Source organism: Ptychodera flava, chromosome 8, assembly GCF_041260155.1.
Source record: "Ptychodera flava strain L36383 chromosome 8, AS_Pfla_20210202, whole genome shotgun sequence".
Lineage (NCBI taxonomy): Eukaryota > Metazoa > Hemichordata > Enteropneusta > Ptychoderidae > Ptychodera > Ptychodera flava.
In genome coordinates, this window is record NC_091935.1 from 31,977,080 (window position 1) to 32,001,459 (window position 24,380).

Sequence of the window (24,380 nt, forward strand, 5' to 3'; positions counted from 1 at the left end):
GTAGATTGCAGTACTGATCAAAGGGTGATGGTCGTCGGAACGGCGCCTAAAGGTCGCTAGGGACCCCTATGAGCGATATAAACACTGTAACCAAGCTATGTTGGCGATTGATGAAAGTTAAAACATGTTTGTCTTAATGTACATTGTAACATTTAAATGTTGCAGCTATGTTGACATGATGCATCTAATTATAGTGTATGAAATACAATGTTTGTAAACAAGAAAGTTGCACCGACGACCACCACCCTTTAACTTATCTTTAAAGTGTTTATATATTCTATGCTTTGGAACAGCCATCATTCTATCATTTGTTGACACACGGATCCTTCTAATATAGAGCAACATTGCCGTCATATTCTCGATCTATGACATTGCATTCTTGATGTTAGTAGGGCAGAGTGAGCCTTTTGAACAATGAAATCCATTTTAATTCTTTGCAAATGGTATGCATCATTTATATGATATTCTGACATGTACATAGTATGCGCCTCGAAAGTGAAAGACTTAAACTTTTGCTCAAACTTGCCTCAAGGAATCTTTCAACTATTGTCTTTCAAAATCAAGAATAAAAATCGGGGGTCACTGCACAAATTTTATTACTGGAGAAACAAATTACCCAAGATTTACTGATATTTGAAATTCAAACTGGCTGCCATCCCCGTGTTAGCTCTATGGAGAAAAATGAAATGTTTGAATTTCACACTAAAAATTTTTCTTACCCGAGTGCTTTCAATTGAATCCCCACAAGTGGTAAATCAGAAATGAATCGGCAAAGTTTGTGAGTCCAAATATCTGTCCCCGAGGTACATTCTACCTTAAAAGAGGACTGTCACAATGAATAAATCAATTTTTTTTTGGAGAGAGAGAGAGAGAGAGAGAGAGAGAGAGAGGGGGGGGGGGGGGGCAAACACAACTTTTGAGTTCACATGTTTCAACTGTACAAGGCAGTATTTCAGAAAGACTTTTCAAAATTAAGTGAACATTTTTGATGATATAGCTTTCAGTTCATGGTGAACTGCAGCAATTATTATGAACTAAATTAGAACCTTTTTTTATATTTCAATGCTGGATAGCTTTCATGATAACATCATGTGTGTATTTCGTATATTGTTCATTATTTCTTTAAAATAGACGACTTTAATACTTTAGTTTTATGCAAAAGTATGTTTTAGAGACATTCAACTACTCTACTACTTTGACTTTGGTATTATTAATTCAATCTAGACACAGTATCACTTGGTGGCGACACTCAAAAGCTTTGAAAATATAGTAACAGGGCATGGCATATTATGTTGAAGCTGAAACAGGGAGGAACCATTATGGTTTTGGCCAATTCTGTTTTGATAATTTCAGGAGCAAGGTCAGAATAACAAATTGTGGAAGAAAAGATTCACCGTATGAACATCACAGTTTTCTTGATAATGTTAATGAGCAAACTTATTATTAACTGACTAACCCTTGGCCAGATCTCTTCATGTATTTCGTTATGCCTCCCACCCCGTCCTGAAGCTGAAGTTCGCGTTCCCTGCGTAATCCCAACCTGCGGCCCCGCCCAATTTTAATTCACGTACACCCCCATGTTTAATGGGCTAGTCTAGTCGTGTAACCTTTGAACTTATGACTGAAAATTTCAAATCAATCGATGTATGCAGCTGCTAGCAGATACTGTGAAATTACTGCCAAATGTAAGCGATTTTGAGCACTCGGCGGGTTTCCGCTGGAAAATAAGGTCATCTAGTTGTTCAGGGTAAGTACCAAACAGTTTGATGTGAAAAAAATCAGTGATCGGGAACGAGAAAATTGCTCAGAGAGAAACGCAGAGTCGACTGGCGACATCGATTCTGGGATTCGCAGAGAACTGAAAATGGAGAGTGGAAGCTGCGGCGGTGATGTCGCTGCTGGAAACGATGAACAAAACCGAGACGGCGAAGAACCGTCTGACCACCATGTGCTTCAAGTGAGACGAGTGGCTGGGATTTCAAGCGAACTCGTGAGGAAAATCCAAGCGGCGGAGGATCTAGCGGCGAACATGGACAAAGAGGACCGAGATTCGGACAGTTTGTCAGGGAGTTCCGTTAGCACGGTAACCATCGAAGGCAAACAAATCAAATCGTCGGTCATTCAAGAAAGAGAAATACAAGGAGGAGCCTACGTTCTTCGAACTGTTGAAATAAATAAAATTCAAGGTGAGACTCTAGGTATTTATATTACCGAAGGAGATGGCTTTGCCAAAAAGGATGGGATATTTATTTCCAGGTTGGCCTTGGGAAGTGTCTGTGATCAGAATGGCCTAGTTCAAGTTGGCGATGAGATCTTGTCCGTGAACAACGTGGATGTGACACGAATGAATCTTGACGAAGTGTGTCACGTCATGAAAATACCTTCCCGACTGTTAATCACGGTGAAAACGAGACGGGTGGGTAAAAGCAAGCGAAATCATGGCTCAGTCGATTCACCGGTGGACCGCAAGGACCTGGACGAGAAGCCGCGCAGAGAGAGTGAGACAGCGGTTCACAAGTACGTGAGATCGAAGTCTTCAGAGCCTCAGAGACCGTCGACGGCTCCCAGCTCGATCGCCGATCATAGCAGTCGGCACCATAGCGAGAGTAGCATCGATAGTAGGGAACATTTGCCCCAAATTAGCAAATCGCCCAGACTAAAACAACGATCAAAACAGCAAGAAGCCGACGATGGAGGGAGACTGTCCGCTAGCCTGTCAGGCTCCTCCGAGAGGGTCAGTCCCGTGGATGATTTTAGCCGTGGCTGGGATCCCACGTCACCCCACTCGAGCGGCAGAAATTCTCTCGAAAGGGAGAGGGGAAATTCTGCAAACGGAGGGACAGTAAAACCGCCTGAAGTAGTGATTATAGGTTCTGAGGAACATGCAACCCCGCACAAGAAACAAAAAGCCAAAACACAGCGGCCGTCATCTCGACCAAAGTCGGCAATTGATTTATTTGATAATGAAACCAAATTTATTGATGATGATGATCTTCATGACATATCAACCAGGCCAAGGGAGCGTGCAAAGAATCAGAGATACTCCACTCTCAGTCCTCACATGAGTCATCGAGCAACAATATCGCCAACTAACATTAATGTATCAGGAAATTATGACGCTCTGACAAGTCCAAGATACATCAGAAAAGGTGTGAATATTCCCTCTTACTCCTGGGATGATTCACTGCCAGAGCTGACAATAGGAATGACAAGGCCATCCCGAAAACATGAACATGAGAGACCGAAATCTCCGCAGTCTTTTCCTACGACTGACACCGACGATGGAGTGGCAGCGAAAGAGAAGCCCAAACGTCAAATCCGCAAGTACATGGGGAGTAAGTCGGATGTTTCCCCCATGAGGAAGCAGCGAGGCAAATCCGACGGGGGTGAGTCTGCCAATCCAGCCAGGTATCTGTGGCAGCGCTTGCACTGGTCCAAGGGAGATTCCAGGCCTGTTGCCATGACGTCCGACTTTGCAGATGTTACACTACCAGACATCGCTCAAAGTTCACAGTATGAAGAACAGCTGCTTTCACCGAGAGAACTAAAAGGTAAGTTCCTCCCATCTACCAATGTGATGTAACCATGGATACATGGAGGAAAATTACTCTGAAGTATCCATAGCTACTGTGCAAACTCTTAGCTTCTGTTAAATTTTCACATTTTCCCCTGTTAGAACTGCCCATATGCTTTGCAGGTTTGCAAAATTAAATCGATAAAGTGATCTTGTTTGTGGTTTGATGTACTTCTTCTAAATTTGTAGATTAAATAGGGAATATAAACATGATACTTGAAAAGGGGGTTTGTGTACACTCGTTACCCATCATGCAACTGTTAGAAGTATGCATGGCTATTTATGTTTAACAAATATCATGAGAACAACTCTAAAAAGGGTCGGAAACCTCCACACCCATACTGATTGGAAATTGTGTTTATCCAGATTTTATCTTTATCCAAACAACTGAGCTGAGTGATGACAACTTACAGCATATCATACATTGATGATTGTCACTGGCAGAATATCAAGTGGTATCCAACTTGTCGAGCCAGTGGTTGTCAAAAAAAACAGTGTGTATGATCTGAAATCCCAATCTCTTCCACCAGCTGATGACTGACATTGAAGTATACCTCTTGTCCAGTAACGGATGTGTTCATTAAAATACTGTTTAAATTCCTTCACCTTCCGTTTTCTAAATATCATCACCCAACATTGTAAACCTTCCCAGCCTACTAAAAAGAACTGTGAGAAAAACTTATTTTATCATTCTGACTAAATGCTCTAAAGAAAGTAACAAATGCATTTTCAAGCATTTGTTGTTAAGTTTAATTAAAATGTTCAATTTTGAATCCCGTAAAATGTGATAAATGATTGATATTTTGTCTATAAAACAGCCAAGTAACTGAAGCATGCTAGCATTTGTTACCCAACACATTCTTTGTAATCCATGGTGGATAAGGGTCTACCACAGGATTTTGGTGTGCACTTCAACATATCAGACAAACGATCCACTGTGTTGGGTTGGCCATACACCATAGCTGGTTCCAGAGGCACCCTAATCATGACACTCACAAAGGCTGTTTGTTGTTCAAGCAAATACAAACTGTTATTCTCTGGGCAAATGGAGGAATTTTATTCAGTCTAATAGCCAGCACCAAAAAATGTGTACACACTCGGAAAATAAAAATGGAAGAGCATTTGTCATCAAGAAACTCATAAGAGATCTATGATTTTATATGCGTATGTGAAATGTCTTAAAGAGAAATCAATGTGTTCTAGTCCACTGATATTTCTTATGGAAGGATGAATGCTGTTTTATTCAGTAATGTATGCTGAGGTCATGTAGTCAATTACATTGCTGACTGTACATGTATCATGCAAGGGAAATACATTAACAGGATATTTGGTTCTACAATTTAAAAGGAAGTGAAATGTTAATGTTAACTTTTAGGTTTAATTTCTCACCTGGCTATGACTAAAATTTTTCATTTTTTAAAATTTTTTCAAAAATGGTAACCTACACAGTGAACTGTATATATTTCGCTGCTCCTTTTGGCCTTATATTGCCTGTATTCAGGGTTGAAAAAATCTAGAAAATTTCTTTATAGATGCTTAAATATTAATGTTGTCTGTCAGAAATCAGCAGGTAATAATTATTACTGGTTAGATTAAAAACAAATAAATTTAAAAATGTTTGAGAATTTCGAGGACAGCCATTTGTATGGCTTGGTTTTGCTGATGTGAAATACACAGATAACCTTTCTAAGGAGTGAATAAATTATGCTAATATTGACAGCATTCTATTTTTAACCATATTTAAAATTCTTAGTGGCTTGATATGGCCATTACAGCAGTGCTTTGCTCAACGAGCGTAGTCACACCCTTGAACCCTGAATGCAAGTGTCACGTGCCAAGCCATACCGAAACGGATCCATCAAATTTAGTCTCACTTCATCCATAATGCAGAGCAGAAATATACAATAAGAAATTGTCCTTACCGGGTTTATCAATATTTAATATCGTTTTTAGAGGGCAGCTGTAGTAACTGTGTAGGGAGAGATACCGCTTGGCCTTGATAACTGCCAGGACAATAGGGAGCGATTTCAACATATTAAGCATTGCCTCTTATCCAGGATGTAACGAAGCCACCGTGTGTTGACACAAGGCCTACTTGTACCTTCTGTGCATTGCGAAGTTACACACTATTTATAAATAACTGTCAGTGTTACTAAAAATGATCGGAAATGAGTACACACACATGAATAGACTGCCCCTATGATACAATGTACACTGCGTACCTGAACATGTTTAATGTATTTGGGACGTTTATCACATCAGTACGCGTTGAAAAATTCAAGCCCTCTCAATCCAGTAAACTGCAATAATTATGAATTTTAATTTCTTTCGCTTGAAAATCTTTGAGCAGATTTCCACAATAAGGTGATAATTTTGTAATCTCCGGGCTAGAAATTCTCAGCTGTTGACATCCTTGGTCAATGTTTGATGGTAATGCCACACCTCCTATGTTGTGTTATTATTTTGTTGGCTGCTTGAGTATTCATAGGAGCGAAAACGATATCTAAAAAATAAGGGTTTTCAACAGTCGCCTTTGAAATATACATCAATATTCCATTGGTTGTATTTTGTTATTTTGTTATTTTCCTTAATAATCCTGGGGCGGTCCATCTATCATTGATGGAGATGAGCGTCGATAGGTTGGATGGAGGTACTGGCGGAAGGTGTGTACCTAAAGTCACACCCGGGTAAATTGTAATGTCAACGGAGGTCATTCATAACAATTCTCTCATCCCAGTGTTATTGATACACTGACAAACTATACATTAGCTGATGAAGTGGCGTGGCTTTGAAATGCCATCTGGCTAGATTCGGCCTTGCTGTACCTTAGCAGGTTCTGCGTGCACATGTTGGACAAAGTGATCACATAGATTGAAACTCTAGGGTAATAATTTCGAAATGATGTCAAAATACCTGGAAATTGAGACCACACTGTTCAAAAAGGCTGTTCTATCCGAATGCCAAAGCTAATCAAATGTTCATGTGTTTTTCATACCTGAAATGTGCCATAGCCAATATCCTGATCACAAAATGTTAAAACCTTTCGCACAAAATTTTGGTGAAACCCCCATTGTACTCTTTTGCGCGGTTGGAGCTTTCCACAGGGAAATGGGGCAGATGGGGTGAACTGATGGTGAAGACTGATGACGTTGTAACGATGGTGACCTCAATAATCACATTGTGATTAAGGGAGGGGCCACTGATTCACTTTCAGGTTTGCCCTCGGTGAGTGTATGATGCAGAACTCTTGATTCTGCCCAGTATGGCAGTGTAGGGTGTTCATATTAATTGTCTGCGAGCAAATTAAGTAGAGAAGCTAAGGCTATCTCTTGACCCAATATCAAAATTACAATGAACACACCTTTATCTCTGCTGTGTAATTCAAATATACACTGAAGAAAACCAGCTGATAAAAACAAGAAGATTAAGAAAAACTTGCTACAAAGCGATGGAAAAACGATTCATGGTGTGTCTAAAGGCATTTGTCTAGCATGTGCAGTATTTCAATATTTCAATAAAAAAATTCAAATTATTTGTCAAAATAAATAACAACCACTGATATAATCTTTGGAACTTAATAATTCCCATTTCATAGAATTTAACACTACAAATCAATGAGAACTGAGAGACAATTCCCTGAAATTCATCTAATTGTTCTACATTGAGTGACAGGTTATCTGTCATACAGACGCTGCGTCACATACTAATTCATGTCGGGGCTGGTTGCCCGTGCTTTAGTCTCATGCATATATGCATGTGAAATCCTTTCAGCCATACAAAGACACGCATATTACTGTTTTCGACAGTGCAAAAAATGTAAGGGATTCCATCTTATTCTCGAGCTGAAACACTCAATGAGGACTTGTGATTTTTTGCACCACTGATGGTACAGTATGTATACTCTAAGTGGATCGTTTGAGATATTGACAAAGTGGTGACGTGAATGGCAAAATATCAGGAAAAACAAACAAGGGCTAGTAATGGAACGGGATAATAATGAATATGAGGAATACTCAAGCAGTGTGTGATAAAAAAATTGTTGAGCCCTGCTATCTCACTAGAATCTCAATAACACCAGTGGCCTAAAATGAATTGGTTTGTACTGTATTCAACACTTGTCCTGCTGACACTATGGATCCAAGTTTTTCATGTAAAACGATGGGTTGGTACCAATTATTGAGTATGAAATTAAAAAATGAATTTCTGGCCAGTTATGTTGTGAAAAATTACATGTAATTACATAATATTACATATTCACACCAGACATGTCATATTTAGTAAATTTTAGGACTCACACAGGTATATGAAGAAAAGACAGGTTTTTGTCAAAGTCAAAATTATGGCTAAAAGCTAGACCAAATTTTATGAAATCTAAGCTGAACCAGATGAACCAGATGTACAAAGCATTGGTTTTTAACTGTAGGAAACATGAACACTTGATAGGTCAGCTGTGTAAATGACCCACTTTCTCTGTCCAGTCATCAAATTGAGGATGACATTTCTTCTGTAACAGATACTCTACAGAACAACCTGGTGTCTAGATATTAAATAGAAGGATGTTGCCCACTTGATATGTGCCATGTAGTGGTTATCTATGACAGTGTTAAAAGAATGGAAAGTAACCGAATATGGAAATATTTTTGTGCAATTCATACTCGAAGTGACACGCAGAATGAAGCTCTGGTCCTTTCTGGAACTGTAATTCAGGATTAGATTGTTGAAAGTTTGCACTTGAAGGGAAATTAAAGTGGAAGTTTGATGTAAATAGTAAGTTGCCTATCGCTTGGAACTGGAAGGAAGATGAAATGTTACAAAAGTGAACTTATGCGCAGCAGCAGCCTGTGTATTATTATATGTTTTTCAATGTACCCGTCGAAGTGTAGGGCATATGTCTACGTAGTGGTCCACCAGAAAACATCTTGGTACATTTATTTGAAGAATGATTTTCTTTTCATAGATATTTGGGATTTGAAGTTTTCCATTTGTGCAGCTGTTTGCCTTCCAAATAGCATTTCTTTGAATGGTTCAAGAAAAATACATAGCAATGACTAACCGAGCGTAGAGAGCTCTAACTTTTATGGTTAGCGGTAGGTTGATGGACCGTGGAGATATGCAAGTGCTGCTGGCCATATGGCAGTCAGCTCCTGTAGGCTCATCTGTCAACGTACGATAAACTTTCACCCTTCTACGGTACACTCAAGATACTGATTTTTCCATCGAGTGTAGGTTTTGTCCTGCCTTCCTATTGCCCACCAAAATGTCATTTGACATGACTCTAAGGAGCAAGTAATCACCTCTCAACACCCTAGAACGGCGACAGGCTGCCAGTTTTTACGGCCCAAGCCATGGCAAGTGGCTATCTCCATGTTGAAATGTGCCTGTGCTTGCTGCCCAGCGTGAAGTGTCTGATACTGAGAAGTAGTGATAACGAGTGACCCGAGGTGACCTCAAATAAATGAATCATTGGCAGCACATCACCTGATCCGTCAAAAAATTCAACACTCAGTGTTTAAAAAGTTCTGAAACAACCATCAGTGTTTTCCAAGACTATTTAGGCACACGCTGTAATGGCCTAGCTTATGAGCCAGTCATTAACCTCTCGGCCACAGATCATGAGTTGTTGTTGTTACGGCAACTCACAGAGATAGTATAATCAGAATGGTTCTTAAGGTTACATAAACCAGTCAACACAGCTCTTGATGTCCTCTTTCACACCTCTTTCACATTGTGACACAGTAACTTTGTTAGTCCCCACGGACACCGTCCGGGGGGGACTTATAGGTTTGGTCATGTCCGTGCGTGCGTCCGTGCGTGTGTGCGTGCGTCCGTCCGTTCACACAGATATCTCAGAGATGCAAGAAGCGATTTCATTCAAACTTGGTACAAGGATTACTTCATATGTCATACAGATGCACGTCAATTTGTTTTGGGATACGATCCGATATTGCCGCCAGGCGGCCATTTTATTACGATTTTTTCATGTACAGAGCCATAACTCAGACATGTTTCAACCAATTTTATTCAAAGTTGGTACAAGGACATTGACCAATGTCATAGATATGCACGTCAATTTTTTTTGTGATACGATCCAATATGGCCGCCAGGCGGCCATTTTATTACGATTTTTTCATGTACAGAGCCATAACTAAGACATGTTTCAACCAATTTTATTCAAAGTTGGTACAAGGACATTGACCAATGTCATAGATATGCACGTCAATTTGTTTTGTGATACAATCCAATATGGCTGCCAGGCGGCCATTTTAATATGATTTTTTCACGTACAGAGCCACAACTCAGACATGTTTCAACCGATTTTATTCAATGTTGGTACAAGGACATTGACCACTTTCATAGATATGCACGTCGATTTGTTTTGTGATACAATCCAATATGGCCACTAGGCGGCCATTTTATTACAATTTTTTCATATACAGAGGCATAACTCAGGCATATCTCAACTGATTTTATTCAAAGTTGGTACAAGGACATTGACCAATGTCATAGATATGCACATCAATTTGTTTTGTGATACGATCCAATATGGCTGCTGTGTGGCCATTTTGTTACAATTTTTTCATATACAGAGGCATAACTCAGGCATATCTCAACCGATTGTATTCAAAGTTGGTACAAGGACATTGGCCTATGTCATACATATGTACGTCGACTTTTTATGTGATACGATCCAATATGGTCGCTAGGCAGCCATTTTATTACAATGTTTTCATGTACAGAGCCATAACTCAGACATATTTCCACCAGTATCATTCAAAGTTGACATTGACCTATTTCATACATATGCTCGTCAATTGTTTCATGTCATGTAGCAGTAACATGTCAATTATTGAAGTTTCGTAAGTAGGCTGATATGTCAAGAAATATGTACTGCATCAAATTCATGAAACTTTATACAGGTGTTAACTGATGTTAAGCTCACATTGCTTTAACATTGAAAAAGACATTTATCAGTGTCATTTTAATTAATTTGTAATTGCATAAGTAATGAACTTTCCTAATTTGGGTGATATAGCCACAAATTAATACAACGTCAAATGTGATGAAACTTGATACAGATGTTGATCTCATAGTGTTGTAAATACTGCATCAAACTTTATGAAATATGGTACCAGTGATAATCTGTTAAGTGTTAGAATTGTATGCAAAAATGTTTTGCAACATCCTGTTGATTAATTCCTAGTTGACTCATTTTATGAACTTTAGGATGGTGGCCTACATTGGTTCTATGTTTTCATCACCATGGAACTCATTCTTGGCCATTGAGCGCCATCTGTATCAAAGTATTTTTATCACAGACCTAATTAATGAAGAGGACTCTATCCTCTCTGAGGACATGTAATCAAAGTACCCATTATTAACAAGTGGGGACTGTGTCATCAACGATGACTTGTTACTTTAGCCTCACATGAAACGAAAATCAGTGGCCACCACTTTTCAACTTGGGGCAGGTTTTGGCATCTTGTCAGCCTTTGTGTGTCAATGTGTGTGGTGTGAGAGAAAACTAACCTGAATGAAGCATGGCTTGTAAAGTCAAGACTGTTGAAAATGGTACATGTATAGTGCCCATATGACTTCTGATTTGCTTGTCATCATTAGGGTTGTATGGTAGCTTGGACACTGAATAAGCAATCAAATGACATGACCAGCAGTTATTGGTCATGATTTGTTTACAAGTGTTGACAAACACCTGGCCTCAGTATCTTCACATTTATTACAGAAAAAGGAAATAAGATGTAGAATCGTGAATATTGAGTCATGTACTAGTGTTACTAGGAAAGTGCCAGATTGGACAAACTGTTACCTACTCAGTACATTTCATAAACAGTTTATGTATATGTTCGGGAAAATTATGGAAGCCTGTTGTCCATGTTTACATACACCCTCACCTGCCGCGACATGCTGTCAAACTTGAGGAGAATACCACAGGCATTTATTGTAAGCCTGGCCTGACCCCAAGCTGTGTGGGGAATCCCGTCCTGTCATTTTTTCAGCAGGAGCTGTGCATGAATTATAAATATGCAAAGATCTGGTACATGTATCATAATTATAATACCTGTCATAATACCTGTCAGCTAAAATCTCTTTAATTGACTTTGTATGAAATAACAGATGCTTGAGATCACAGCTGGAATAGAAATTGTCAGTGTACAATGTGCTGTTAGTTCCCTCCGATAATTTCCTGTTAGCGTGAACAGACTGTATGCTGTTGGTCTTTGTTACATGTATGTAATCTGTTTTCTTTCATTGTTAATTTTATTTTGTGTTAGGAAAATGATGTCGTAGAGAAATACTGTACATTATGTGTACAAGTCCACAAGTCTGTTAGGCTTGCTACATGTCTCTTTGGGTGAATACTGGTACACCAAAAAGGTACATCAATTCGCTTCACCCTTTCTGTCTTCCCACACACACGCTCGCCCTTTGTCTAGACCATACAGTATGTCCCTGTTTCGGTCTTTTTTTGTGTTTTACCATTATCCTTCGCACCAGGGGACCCTCTACAGGGATGTGTTTGCGCCAAAGTTTGCAGGACCACAGGTATCTTATACACATATCCATGCAGCTTTTGAGTTTTCAGGGACTTCATATAGCCAGTAAATTTAACGGAATTTAACGTTCAAAAATAATTAAAAAAGTGAAAATTTTGCCCGTCGAAATTACTAAAAGCAGGATGCACTCGTAAAAATCATGACTAAATGTAACTCCTTGCTTTCATGGATAGATAACAACATAAAAAATAAGTGGTCAGAATTGCTACTGTAATACGTTCAAATATCAATCATATTATATGTTACCGAAATGCTATTGAATGTGACTTTAATTTTGGTAGTGCCAGCCATACTGTTCAAAATACCATCCTTTTGTCAAACAAAGAATTTCGACATGACTTCCTCACAGTCACACCTCATAACTGGTGAGCTGAAAACTTGTTTATGTAGTATTGGACATCTGCATTCTCTCAAGCTGAATACAGAAGAGAACTACATTGTGAATGTCCTAGCAAATTGGTTGTGGTACTTCCCTTTTTAAATAATAGTTAGATACTGCATATAGCACAGCCTATTATCCAGAAAGGCAACCAAGATCCCGGCAACAACAAGTCTACAATTCATAAAGAGATATTGAGAAGCTTTTTTTCACAAAACTATGGAACCACCATCAAGGTGTGCCTAGGGTCTTTCTTTTTTGAACCGCAGTGTGAAAAGCACACTTTGTCAACGTGCAAAAAAGCATCGTGTTCTCACCATGTACTTTCTGAGAAAGCATCTTTTCTGAGAAATGTTCCCTGTAGGAATCAAGTGAGCCTGAAATGTCAAACTTTGAGATAGCAAAAAAGTGAGATTGGCAAACTCTCTGAGTGGTTTGATCCGTCTGGGTGTGCAACCTGTGAAAACGTGACCTGACAAAATCACAAATTCAAACTCAAAGTACCAGAGAACCAGGGCAATGGTGCGGATGCAGAGAGCTTATCGAATATTTGAAAAAGAAAAAAGATAGTGTGTTGCTGGAAAAGTTGTATTATCTATTTGATATAGGGAAGTTTGTACCGTAAATCTTGTGCTGATGAGGATGTCATTCCAGCAGGCACCTAACAATAAGAGACATAAATATGAACTAGTCAGAACAATTGTATAGAGATTACATGCAGGAATTCAGGTGAACATCATTACTTGCCTTTTGTGAGATCAGCAATTCACATTGTGATGCATATTAAACTATGAAATCAGTTACCTTGTTGGTGTTTTATCATTCTTCTAGAAATACCAGACTGTACTCTTTGATATATTTTCTGTTATTTTTGTGCTGTTTTTCAAATGCGGTTTCTTGTTTTTCTTTCAAAAATGCCTAGTTTTTCAACATGTCATGCGTGCAATGTCTAGTGTTAGCTTTGAGAACTGACTTCTAAACCAGACTCTAATTCATTTGTCAACAATAACATTGGATGCTGTACCTGTAAGGCATGCAGTGTGTTGCTGATAATTCGTCTTTGTAAGGCTGGTAATGAGCAAATCTAATTCTTGTATCTAGTTAGAAATCATGTTATGCTATATGCAAAGATGTACTGCCAGAATATGTTGCAGTGTTCAAAAAGCAAAGACCTAACTTGTTCAGCTCTGTGCAGTGATTGCAATAATGCTTCCACTACTTGATGTACCACGCACAAGAATACCCTGGGCTGTCAAACACGATGATCTCAGGTAATTTACTGAACTGAAATCTCAGATAATGCAAGAGAATGCCCAAAGCTGACGAGTTGATTCTCAATGTCTTCATTGAAATGTAGCAGGGAGGTGTGTTTGATTTCTGCTACGTTTATGACTCATTGTTCAAAAGTTCGGTGACGCGCGTTTAAGGACGAGGTCTGATGTGTCCTTGTTATGTTCAAAGCAGTGGTCAGCCGTGACAATAGACTGGTTTCTTTTTGTTGAAGGAGACGGACAGAGAGAAAAAAAAGAAAGGATATAAAATGGTTGTTCTTTTATGCTGCAACCAAAGACCTATTGTTCTGTGATTTGCTCGCTGTTAGGAAACACCGCAAAACACTGAAAAGGGATCAGGACGAGGTCAAACTGGTTACTTTGTACGACTGACACAGAGTACCTGAAACAGCAACAAGGGCTTGATTGAAAATAGACCCTCTGCAAAGACACTCTATAGCCCTGTACTCATTCACACCTTATCACATTTCACGCATTTACTTTGGAAAAAAGTGATCAATACCCAGAGAGGCTGAGTCAATGAAATGCCTGATGTCAGGGGAGGGGAACTTTTTATACTGATTCACTTGCTGCACAAACGGTCCCTCCCCCTCTTTCCAACCCCTTTCCTGTCACATATTCAGAAAGATATTAAGAGCAATTGATACCTTGATGGACATGGGTTTTCAAATCAATTTGGCAATGTCCCATTTTTCCCTTTGCTGACCCTGGATACTTGAATTTTTTATTCAAATTGTTAAGAAATAGCACAATTGAAGTCCTGTCAAGTTTGGCCAAGATTCATCAACATTGGATGTTGCATTATTATTGCTAATTTGGAAGATTATTTCTGCCCACTTTGTGCATCAACACAGGTGATCGAAACAAGACTGCAGTGATCAGAGACATTTAGAGATACAACACAAACATAGCAAGAGGAACTCCATAGGTGTCAGTGCGTATCTTGTATTTGTTTGTGCATTTTAAGACAGCACCACCAATAAATGCGCCACAATATTGTGATTGTATTGTGACCAGAAAAACTGAACTCGACTTTTCACCACCTGGTCTGCAGTGTGACAGTTACCATTGATTGACTTAACCACCGTCCCTCGTGGAGGGACGGTGACTTAACACTTTTCTGTTAATGTTGATAACCCCCACCCCACCCCCCAACCCTGGGGTGTTTGGTTTCTCAAATTATGATCGCTCCCATCGTTCTGCATTCAATGAGAATTCTAGCGTGAACCCATAGGTGTGTCAGTCAGTAAACGAAATCTGCATCTGTGATGGTATTTTTTCGATGCAGGTCATTGTGTCTACCAGACTTTCAGACAGTGTTAGCCTATGAGGAAACTCGAGTTGGCCTCAACTTGTTCCACTGTGAAGAAGTACAATTGAAATCAATATGTGGGGCTGAGACACTGCGTCACAGAAAATCTTGGGGGGACAGTTGTCCACAGCATGTATTAATTGTGATCTGTACAATACAGTTTTGTGTATGCATTAGGCCCTTAGTCAGTCTGAACAAAAGCCTGATGTCAGACATCATTATTGAGAACAATAGATACTTGTTTAGTAACTTAAGCCACAGACAAAGGGTTTCTCCTTGTCCAAGAAAACAATTCATTCTATTGTTCACCCTCTCACTATAATTGCCGTCTGTGGCCAGGCATTGTGACTGGTGAGGGGAGCTGGGAGTCCCTCCCTGTACATGACAGTAGCATGGATTCGTCCAAGGTGATGACCTTGAATGTTAGAATAGGCTGCCTTTGATCCATGGAAAGACCCAACAGGAGATCTTTAAATCTTGTAAAACATGAAGTCTGCAAACGATGGATATCGATGGAAAATTAATGTCATAATGAGCAATATAGATGTAGATTTGTAATAACTTATCGCGTTTGCAAATTGTATATTGCAATTAATACCAGTGCAATATAATTGAGAAAGAGTGTAGATTGTTAGTATCAGAAATCATGCGTGTTGAGATTTGCCCTCGTTGCTGGTATGTATTGCATGTATCCATTGCAAGCCATAATACGTACACACTGTATCCTGTATGGATAAGGCTTTTAAATTTTTGACACTGAAAACAAAAAATGATTTTTTTTAAGTCACCCAACATCTCAATGTTAATTGGGCTTGTCTGGGGTTTTTTTCTGACCCTAAGGATTGGGATTTTTGAAGTGGTGGAAATTTTCAAATTTTACAGGAATGCCTTGTCAAGCCCTAAGGTGTTGGCACTTTCAATCTGTCGACTGAAGAATTGCATTACTGTTGTCTGAGAGACTGTCTGCTCAGATCTGCTTTTATGCTAACTACCTTGGAATTCTGTTTCATATGGGCTCGTGCAGTTTTGAAGGTATATACCGTTTTCACCAAAATGAAATTGTAGGAAAACGATTTACGAATGGAGTGCTTGACTTGACACACTTTGAGACTGTGTGTTGCATGAAATCTTAGAGGAAACGTGGGTCACATCGGCATTGATGAGGTCAAAGTCTCCAGGGTGCTTGAATCAAATATGAAGGTGTGGAGAACAGTGCGAGTGTGGGAGGGGTTCATGAAGGCATTAACAGCTTAAATTATGCAATTGCAATATGTAGGTGTGTAGCACACAGGTATAGGCTATACACAGCATATATATATACAGACTTGATAGAAGATGCTGCTGCTCTACAAATGTACAGGCTCAATGAGTTGAATGCTTTTAAATTTCAATGTTTTGAGGACATTTCTTAGAAACAGTCCTGTGTTTTGATTTGTCGAGCAGGTGGCCATTTTGTGAGGCCTTAATAAGGGAGAGCTCTGAAATACACTCTTGAAATTAAGACTTCAGTTACTGTCTGTGGAATTCAACCTACTTAGTATTAATGCCAGTCACTGAATTAATAGCTGTGATGGTGACAATATTGGCATTTTTCCACCAACACCTTCAGCGTATGCTGTGAAAGTCATCGGTCATAATGATCAGGATTTTATTGGCGACGATAAATCATCTTAAATGTGTTGAGTTCAACAACGATCAACATCTGTTGCCATTATTATTTGTGCTAATGGTGTTTACTCGTGAATGTGATAAAGTCCTTGAATTTGGCATTTTTAAAAAATATGATGAACTGTTTTTATTGACTCGGATTTGGAGCATTACGATACAAGACTAAATGTATCTGCCATCTGTTCCAAGTCAAATTTGAATGGAGGAACAGTATCAGCCACAGAATCCAAAAGAATATGAAGCAGAATGGAGATATATATCAGAGTGGAGATTTATTCTGAATCAGATTCCTTGTCTGACCATTTGAAAATCTGAGGCAGGTATTTCTTGTACTGACCTGCTGAAAGTTGAAAATCCTAGGCAGATATTTCTGATATTGACCCACTCAAAGTTGAAAGTTTAAGTGTTTAGACATGAAAGCTGCCAGTCTAGGATTGCACTGCACATAATACACAATGGTTAATCAATTACATGTTGAAGGAGCAACATTAGGATCAGGTCTCATTTGTTATATGACCATACTCACAGCATATTTTGGAGACCAAGGAGAATGCTTACTCATAAGGAAGTTGAAGTTTAATAATATTTTGTACATGAGGAGTTACTTACCGTACTCCATCATGTGCATGATACTTAATTGCACCTGTATGGACAAGGTCTCGTATACAAAATGTGGGTATTGTTTTTACTTAAAAAATATTAGTTATGTGATAAAGTGTAACTTTTGTGTGAAAACTTGGAATATAATATGACAGTGCACAAAATGGTATAATTATGCTACTCAATATAGAGCACTTATGTATGTTTTCTTTTATTGATGTTTACAAATGCTTTGAAAATTTTTGTTTTGCTAGCATGCAAGATTATCCTGTTATTTAGTTTCACTGACTATGGACTGGTCCAAGCTGCTGCCTTCAAAACACTATGGAACTAAAGAATGCAGGTGCAAAAAAAGTGTATCAGTTGGTTGCTTGTACCACTGTCAGTATGATGAAGGCAGGCAGTACATTTTCAGTCACTTCAGGTACACTTTGTAGAATTTAAGAAAGTAAGTCTTATGACATTACCCGAAACCATGGTCCCTCCACTCGTGGAGGGACCGTGCTCAAACCTAAGTATGATTATCACTAATAGAGCTGTGATTTCCACGGACTATTATTATTTAGGAGCCTGTGGAATGCTTAAAAAAGCAATTGACTGGTAATTTTGACCGGTGACAACTCTTTGTCGGCATGGATTGAAATGAAAAATGAACCAACTTTTGTCGGCAACATTTGCTGTACACATCATAAATCTTTCAGCTTTAAGTCATCGACATGACAAATTTTCACTTAATTTTCTTGACGGACGGTCGCTTGAAGTTAATTTGAGAAGACATACTTTCACAGGCAGCAAGTATAGAGCAAAGTGTGACATGATAGGTATTGCAATAGGTCATGGAGTCTGGTCAAGTGGGTCTCGATCCGACATTATCCCCTCCACAAATCTGAAATAAAAATCATGAAAAAATATCTGACAACAAGGCATGGCAATGGAATAAAGTAGCAAACATGAAACTACGCAGCTCCAATGATTTTGCTATGTCCGACACTTTTGAAAGAACTGTTGTGCGTCTGTCGTCACCGTAGTCATGAGTGAGTTTATTTTTTGTTCTGAGTCATTGGCATGCAGCGTGCTGATTGATATTAGATTTGATTTATGGCACTCATCTCCTTGCGTCCTCAGATTGTTTGGCAGAAATTCACTTTCCCCGAGATCAGCGGAGAGTGGAAATACCAGTGTGCCTGCTGCTCAAATATTTATAATTCATTTCAAACCAAGGCCTCGCCAGTGATATATGGTGACTGCATGGACAAGGAGAATTATTTCTGTCGTTTGTTATTTTGTCCCTGTAAATACCTCGTAAATCGAATCACTGAAATTAGTCCAAGGTCACAACTGTTTTATTCTTTTCATTATGCCGACTTGTCAAATTTTTTCCCCCATAAAAATGTACCCACACTACCCTCCCTACAGACAAGGCACAATGGTATCACCCATGATTTGAATGGTGGGAAGTCAACTGGTAATTATTTCATAGCATACCAAAAAACAAATTTAGATTGTTCCTGGAGGGCATACAACGTGTATACAAAGTGATGTCCTTGATGAGAAATAATCAACTCTATTGTTTGAAAGGCCTGGCAATATAGCTGAAATTAGTTATTTGTACATGTAATCGGATTCTATGAACGGCATGCCTTTCGTACATTTTTGTCATGCACCATCATTTATGAAATTATCCTCTTCAATGTTCTAAAACTGCAGATAGCCATACAATATAGTAATAATGTGTAGGTGGGAAAGTAAAAAGAAATACATCAATAAACTAAAAAATGAACATGACATCTATTTCAATACAAAAATGAAAGGTGTGATTGTGGAACAGATAAATTTCTACACCACTAGCATCATCACTGTGCATCATAAATTATATGAAATTCTTCCAATTACAGCCATTACATTAGAAAGTGAGAGGGTCATGTGATATAGCAATGTACATGTACTTGTGGATTCAAGGATGAGTCATTCGCATATATATTTAGTCTACCTGAACATCAGCAGGCAGGTTTTCTGTCATCATCTATTTCTCAGTATTTGACCTCATGAATACAATAGGGTAAGCATATTGTTCTTGAAAGAAATTGATGACAATGTTGTGCGTACCGAAATGAATGACAATACAGAGTCAAAGGTCACAGCACTTTTTCATGTTGCTCGTCCGTCATGTTCTCTCTTTGTAAAATCATAGTGAGAGGTTGCATTGAAAAGACAAGAGCCTGAAATTGTTGATAATATTTTTTGTTAATTTTTTACTTCCATCGAATGGAGCTGCATAGAAACAACACATAATGTCTGACGCAGCAATTTTTGTATTGTAATGCAGGCGTCATGTGACCGTCACAATAGAAGCAATTGTGTGCATTGTCTTCCTGACTAAGCCCTCAAATTCAACAAATTGATCTTTTCTTTCATGGTTATGTAAGACAGGTCGGATATGAAACATAAATGATGCAAAAACATTCGGCAGTATGTCAGAGAGTTTGATGAATGGCTAGTACCTGCGTTGTGTTGACAGCTGCTTAAACATATCATAACAATAGGCGTACATTCAGTAATGTGCTGCTTCCAGGCCTGTTTCCCAACCGCTGCAGGTAACGTCATTTGATACAGTACAGGCACATAGTAAGCCTGCTGTGGAAGATTGAAGAGAATTTTCCCTGTGTAGATAATAACGGAATTTTATATTCCTCTTTGCATGCATAATTCTCCCCCTGGCAAATACACAGTACTGAAGATTTCCCATGATTCACCATAATTTGTACCGTTAGAGATTCTTCAGTGAAGTCTACCATGTCTCCCATGTGTAGACAAATTCATAGACTAGATTTTTTAATTCTGAAAACATACTTTTAAGCACACCATTTTAAATGATTTGGAAAATTAAGCATGATTGACAGAGAAGACTTTCCACTCACTGTGTTTTCAGCCATACAGAATACGGGTAGATTTGTAGGGAGACTAGTTGCACCTGTTTATGAAACTAAAGGATATTGATTTTTTCAAATGGAAATGACAAAAGAAATTTACAGTTTGTCATAACTTGCTTCCCAAATGTATAGCATTTGTAAAACTTACAGAATATGAATTTTACTTTTATTTCAAGGTTGCTTTGAATCTTCACTGAAATATCTAAATGTTCTTTTAATAGATTTAATTAATCAATTGTCAAGAGACTTCACAAAATCAACATCATTGGTACAAATAAAACAGATTGGGGGTAATTCATTGAACTCTGCAATATGTTATCTTGTTCATATCAAATTTTCTTCTGTAGGCCAGACAAGCTCTCTTCATCAGTGAATACGGCACATAGTGACCTCTGACCTGGCCTTTGACCTGACCTCTATATGACCTTACACCCTGGTACCTTTGAAGGTATCTGCTTTATCAAATGCAACGTTTTGTGCAAGTATCTACATGTTAATATGGTTGTGATGCCAATGACAGTTCAGAATTCAGAAAACTGTAATTTGCCATAACAAGAATTACGATCAACCTGATGTATTCATTGGACGTGCCAGGAGATGAAAGCCTGGTCTCAGTGTGTAGGTCGCTGAAATGGCAAAATTGGTTCTTCCAGTTTCCAATCCCTGAAAAATACTCAAATGTTCCAAAATTTTGTCAGTGTCTCTCCGTCCTCTCACTTCTGCACTTTGAACAGAATCTGCCAAAGAAACATAGGCTGAACAAGATTCTCTCAACTTTCCACTTTGACCCTTAACATACTCGGTAATGAGAAGGATCCCACCACAGTCCCTCTAGAGGGACTGTGATCCCACCATGCAAATTTCTTTTCCACATAACACGTTTCTGTTTTCTCTCTACATCTGCTTCAAGATGTCAGCTTAGTACAGTCACTTGTAATACAACAATACCGGTACTTTACCTCTTGACACATAAAACTGTTACAAACTGATTGTAAACGTTATCACCAAATATCAAATTTAATGGTGCAAAAGTTCTCTGTGACCCGAAAACGATAATTACAGATAACTAGCAAGGAAAACCCATACAAGTAAATTTATGAGTCGTTGGAGAACAGTTTTACTTTCTGGTGATCGGCAACCTGCCTGTGAAAGCAATCATATTCCTAGGGTCAAGGGTCAACTGAATGGCTCATTACCGATGATAGTTGTCTGTGTCTGGTGGTCAGCCCTCACTTCAAAGGTCAAAAGGTCAGAGCTTCCACACAGGGCATATAAGGGCATGTGGACAATTTTAATAGCTCTCAGTACAGTCCAGTATATCTTAAAATTATCTCCATGTGCCATCAAAATGTTGTTTTAAGATTCATCTCAGATTGTCATCTTCCAATAGATAAATTCACAAAGCTTGCAGATTTTTTTGAATGGTGGTCATTTTTGCAGTGACGCATGCTCAATGCATTGCTCTGCAACATCAGCCCTTCATTATCAGAATATTTGGTCCAGTCTGTTTTCACGGAGGTGGGTGGACCTATCGATATATACAGGCAAATTGGAATGAAAGGTTTTACAAACTAAACTTCTGTGTTCTTTTCAGAGGTAAATTGGAATGAAAAGTTTTACGGAGATTGAACTTCTGTGTTCTTTTCAAAGGTAAAGAGGAACCAAGACAATAGTTAGGTAACTTATAACAAGCAAAGAACGACCTCTTTCATACTGATCATTGCTACTATTGTTGTTTTGTCTGAGTGTTGAAAGTGTTGGCTATAGAAGTTGCTTTTCAGCAGATTTCATACAGGCAAATTGGAATGAAAGGTTTTACAGATGGAACTTCTGTGTTCTTTTCAAAGTAAAGAGGAACCAAGACAATAATTAGGTAATAACAAGCAAAGAACAACCTCTGTCATACTGACCATTGCTACTATTGTTGTTTTGCCTGAGTGTTGAAAGTGTTGGCTATAGAAGTTACTTTTCAACAGATTTCAGTCAGGGATCTTGAAAGATCTACCACAGTGTTCATCGGAGGTGCTGGTCATTACAAACAAAAATTTGACAATATCCGTAAATGTCTCTCATGATTCAGAAACTGTGACCCAGACATGAGAAAGACTTCCAAGGACATATGGTATGAATTATTGGATTTTCCAAGGAGAATGTTTTTGTCAAGTCTGAGAACCTAAAGTTCAATGTAACTCTGGATCTATATAAGAAACTTTACAGTTCACAATATTGCACCAGTAGATTGAAGACTTTTCTCCTGGTAAATTATACCTGTTTCTATGTGTGATGAATTTTCTCATCTACAGTGTGATGTGGGTCACTGTCACTCAATTTAGGTCACTGGCACAATAGGAGTGGATTTCATGGTGAGTGAGGCTGTCGATGTTATGACCAACAGTGGCCAATCAGTGTCAGTGTTGTGATCAATGCCAACCAATCAGAGTCAGTGTTATGATCAATACCAGCCAATGAGAGTCAGTGTTATGACCAACAGTGGCCAATCAGAGGTTGTCACAGAGGAAAAAAACGTTTTACAATAGAATGACTGGTGTAATGTACCGGTGAATACACAGTTAGGTACGAAACCAAGAATGCAAAATGAATACTGATACACAAGACATTTAAACTGTAGAGGGAATAATGTTACAGCACATACTGAGAATGATTGGAGCTACACCAGATACCTAATTTTTGACATTCCCTTCTGGATACTCTAGCTTTCATTTCCTGGACTAGCTTCAATAGAATTTGCCACACTTTAATGATGTGATGTCGGATTGTTTTGTCACAGTATGGCCTACATACATACAGAAATGAGTCGTTTAGATGTCGGTGATAAATCACCTCTGATTGAATCCAGACTTATTGAGCATTGATAAGGCAATTGTGCATTCGTACTACCTGTAACTGAGTTGTTTTCATGAGAATTTTTGTATTAAAATCACTTTCAAAAGTTCTGTGTGGTTATGATAATTGTGATCAATCAGAGTATTTGACATGGATTTCGTACAATTTTCGCTACCAAGCATAGGCTTGAATATATATACTGAGACAATTTCTCTGTCAGTGTACTGGAAAGGTGGAGGTTCAGTTATGACACCAGGATCGCAGATTGTGATCTTTTGACTAATTTCATTCTGTCTGGTTTGTTGGTTGTCAAGGATTTATGGATATAAAGTGACAAATGAAAAAGATATGGCAGTTTCTAATATTGTTTGAAAATAAATTTATGATCTAATTTTTGCGAGTCCTTTTTTGTTGGTGACTAAATATTTGTGTTCATTATTTCAACACCCTATTCAAATGTTATTTTGTTAACATTTCAGATTTCTATATGATGATGAACAGATGCTTGACAAACCGACAAACAAATGCTTTGATTATTGCATATGCACACTAGAATTTCAGATGAAAAAGTTCTGATATACCGATAAATGTGTTGATTTGAAGCAGACAAGAACGTGATGTTGTTGTTCAACATTTTGTCTCACTCAATATGGGTTCAATATTCCTTGACTCATCTGTGCTGTATGGTTTAACCCTGCCACCCCTATTTTTGGATGTAAAGGTCCAACTTTGCCAAAGCAAACAATGGGGTTATACCAAGTTCTGTGATGCGGTAAAGTAGCAGCTAGTGGTATAAAGCATTAAGGTACATTTACTGTACATCTTGCATTAAAGTACAACTGGCATTTTCAGTAAAGAGCAGTGTGTACTTAGATGTACTGGGTAAATACATGCATATAATATTACATATACATGTACCAATGCACACCATGTCGATTCCACCATGTGCGATGAAAGTGGAACAAATTACTTGTGTTGGATAAGTCCCCATTGAGTTGACCTTATAAGGTCAAACCGCCCAGGTGTGACCTAAGGTCACAGGCAGCAGTATGACCACAGATGGTCAGACCGGATGGGTGAGTTTACAGGAACTGGGCCATGAGAAGAGAGCAGAACTGATGTATGAGATAGACTTTTTAATCGCCACACTGGGATTTTAATGTATTTTTATATCTGAAGTGCATTGAAAACTTTGTAGTTGGCCCAAGATT

At 38.6% G+C, this 24,380-nt stretch overlaps 1 protein-coding gene across 1 annotated transcript in view; it reads left to right on the forward strand.

Moving 5' to 3' along the window:
• The first annotated feature begins 1,612 nt into the window (after positions 1-1,612).
• The window catches only part of LOC139139097 (rho GTPase-activating protein 100F-like), a 48,070-nt gene continuing 25,302 nt past the window's right edge, over positions 1,613-24,380 (forward strand). The window contains exon 1 of the mRNA XM_070707873.1: positions 1,613-3,551. Within this exon, the coding sequence (XP_070563974.1) occupies positions 1,865-3,551 (1,687 nt within the window). The 5' untranslated portion in view covers positions 1,613-1,864. The remainder of the gene's footprint in view (positions 3,552-24,380) is intronic.